The sequence below is a fragment of the Notothenia coriiceps genome, unplaced genomic scaffold (assembly GCF_000735185.1).
Source record: "Notothenia coriiceps isolate Sejong01 unplaced genomic scaffold, NC01 NC01_scaffold00005972, whole genome shotgun sequence".
Taxonomy (NCBI): Eukaryota; Metazoa; Chordata; class Actinopteri; order Perciformes; family Nototheniidae; genus Notothenia; species Notothenia coriiceps.
Genome location: NW_011338673.1, coordinates 158042 through 161283, shown reverse-complemented (window position 1 = coordinate 161283; position 3242 = coordinate 158042). Strand labels below are relative to the sequence as shown.

Sequence of the window (3242 nt, the reverse complement as noted above, 5' to 3'; positions counted from 1 at the left end):
GTAAGAAAAAGGTTGATAAACGCTGTGAGAATGGGTCTGCAGAGAGAATTTCGCCGCGATCCCAACTGTCTGTTATCAGCCTGCAGCCAGGGAGGAGAGATCAGCAGAGCTGCCTGCACTGAGTGTGTGTGTGAGGAAGTCCGTGGATTGGTCAATTTGGACCAATCAGCGGGGGCTTAACGTAACGGCTCCACGGATTGGTCCATTTGGTTCCGGGTAACGCATGACATCATGCAGTACCGAATCAATGGACAGTGACGTATCTCCAACGAGGCGTTTTGGGGAGGTATTTTGTCTGTTAGAGTTTTACTCGCTACAGGGTGTACTTTGAGGGTTTTGACTCTGCAGACCGTTTACATGCATAAAAACCTTCATAACACACAAGGGGACGGGTAATAACCGGAAAAGCATGACATGGGACCTTTAAGGTGAATTATCTTTTTGCATAGTACATTTTTCCCTGCAGCCAGAATTGTAAGCATGTTGGTATTTTCATGTGGAGCCATGTTTAAGACGATTTCAATGTAGTACAATTCTGATTGAAACCCAAATGAAAATAAAACAATTTTATTGTGACCTTATTTTATCGTAAGAACTACCTGCTGAAGTGCCGTCTCCAGTCGGTCCTGCTTGCTGACGGACAGTTTGCACACGGCCTCCCAGCGGCCCTCCAGCTCGTCCATCTGCTGCTGCAGCCAGTGAGCGTCGGCCGTGCTGCTCCGGGTGAGATCCCTCACGGAGCGCTTCAGGGTCCGGATGCACCCGGCTCGCTTGCCTAATTCTTTTTGGAAGGCCTACGAGAAAGGACACTTTGCTAAGAAACTGCAATTGTGTAGAAGCTGGTGCAAAATGTGCCATGCAAAGACAGACATATAGCATTCTAATATCAAAAGAAATTAGGAAAATCACTGTAAACAAATATGACAATCACCAAAGCCTTCATTGTGATTATGAGCTTATTTTCTTTTTATAGCAGTTACTGTATACCAATGTCCTAAGCAGCCATCACTGGAATCTAATTGAACAAAGATAATAATTACATATTATGCAGTATCTGTACACTGTACTATGTTTGCCAATGTGTTTAACTATTAAGGCCCGAAATTCATTTACATGCTACTGTGGGTGTTTTACCTTGTGTTTGTCGATCAGGTTGTGGACCATGTCTTTGTCTCCCCCAACACGAACATCCTCAGCCAATTGAGGCTCCGCTCTGTACAGCCAGTCATTCAGAGCCTGGAGAGCGTCAGTGAATCTCCCTGAGAACAGCAGAGCTTCCTCCAGCTTGTGTTGTCTGCAAAAGCAAATTAACTAGGGGGTTATATTCCATGAAAAAACTCAATATTTCCTGATTAACTCATTAAGTAACGACTAAAACGAATGTGGATATTCACTGAGATTAAAGTTAAAGAGAAATGAAATCATATGTATAAGTGAAGAAATTATATAAACGAACAAGAATAAAATGATACATGTACAAGAAAAAGATATCATAAATGCACATACATTTTTTTAATAAATAAACAATGAAGAACATGTATTATGTCAACAAATTTATAATAATAATTCCAAGAAAAAATCTAAGATTTACAAAATAAATTATGCATTTACGAGAAACCAGTCAAATGTATATATTTACAAAATGAAACCACTGAAAAAATGTGTCACTTTGTCAAGAAACCCCTTGTGCTAATTTGACAGGTTGGATTGACTTTATCTTAATCTTAGAGAATATATATTTATTTCACCTATAGCCAAAGAAATATGCTTAATAAAACCGTATTAACTTTGAATGGGTTCCTATCAGTTGGTATACACAGTGATGCAAATTAGTCGCTTTTCGGCGCCTCCCGCTTTTTTAACGCTGATTTGGGTGACTTGTGTAATTCGTGGAGAACCGAAGAGTTTTCGTTTTGGGGGGGGTCCGTCAGTCCGTCCGTCACTTCTCACTTCAAAAAATAAGAAGAAATCTAGATCGCAAAATAATTAAACAAGCGAGTGCCTGTTTTTCCTGGCCAAGGACAGGTTCATTGAACACAACACGAGCGTAACGTGTCTTCACCATAGGTCTTCACGTGGTTATGTCTCGTCTGGAAGGTGTAACGGAGAGCATCGGAACGCTGCTCCAGCTCTTCAAATATTGCAGTACCCATAAGGAGCCGTACACATGCCGCAGTGTTTGCGAGGCTGTGTCTTTAGTTGTAAGCACAGTGGCGATCTGTTGTTATTAGCATCTGGTTAGCTAGCTATGCTAACGAATTTAAAGAGCTTTTCTACAACCAGGTGGAAGAGAGCTCTCTCCTGAGAGGCTCAAATAACCTCAGCTCAGTGAGGTTAAGGCACACCTTGATATGATCATTATAGTTATTAATGAGACATTAGAGACTCAATTATTAAAGGTATAAAATACTATATGACAGTAACAAAAAAAAGTTGTTAAAAATAACAAGAATAGAGTTTGAAAGGGGAGTGATTTGTAAAATATCCAAAAAGAAAAATCTGTCATTGTCAGATGGTATATTACGCTGTTTTTTTTCTGCTTCGAATAGTTCTCTCTTTTTTCACCATACCTGTGTTTGCATCACTGACTATAGGAAGGGGGGTGTCTGCTCGTCCGTTGCTTTGTCTTTTATTCTTCGCTTTAAATGCCCCGCGCGATACGTACCCGGCGGAAACTACCCCCATAGGGCGTACAGCAAAGTCATTTAATTTCCCACCAAAGTACAACAGCAACGACCAACCCTAGGAAGAAGCCTGTATGGAACCTTTACGGGCAAAATTATGAAAAATTCAGAATTAAAAGCGCATTAAACTAAATAAGTTGAAAATTATGAAAATGCTGGCGCCTGTGGGACATATATCTTTGTACAAAATCTGAGAAACTCAATAAGAGTACCTTTTTACCCTCGCGTTTTTGTTTTCAAATGTAAATATAAAAACAAGACACATATATCATCATATGAGGATCATTATTATATATCAATATATATATGCCTATATTATATTGACTATAGTTAGTCGAGAGAAAAAACTATGTTGACGATATCAGTTACATACATCTTGATGTTTTTGTCGTAGGTAAACCAACACACCCTTTATTATCATATATCCATCCTGACCCAACTATATGTATGTCGAAATAACATAATCACCGACGACACAATAGCAGTGTTTCTATGTATAATAGATTAACAGTGTCATAAGATGATAGTGATGACAAGGTAACACAAAAAAAAGAGTGA

The 3242-nt window shown here is 39.4% G+C and overlaps 1 protein-coding gene across 2 annotated transcripts in view; it reads right to left on the bottom strand.

The window, feature by feature from the left end:
- The window catches only part of macf1b (microtubule actin crosslinking factor 1b), a 45445-nt gene that overhangs the window by 14803 nt on the left and 27400 nt on the right, over positions 1 to 3242 (bottom strand). For both annotated transcript variants that reach the window (XM_010768735.1, XM_010768734.1), the window contains exons 27-28: positions 1135 to 1294; positions 600 to 794 (exon numbers count right to left, since the gene is read on the bottom strand). In XM_010768735.1, the coding sequence (XP_010767037.1) occupies positions 600 to 794; positions 1135 to 1294 (355 nt within the window). The remainder of the gene's footprint in view (positions 1 to 599; positions 795 to 1134; positions 1295 to 3242) is intronic.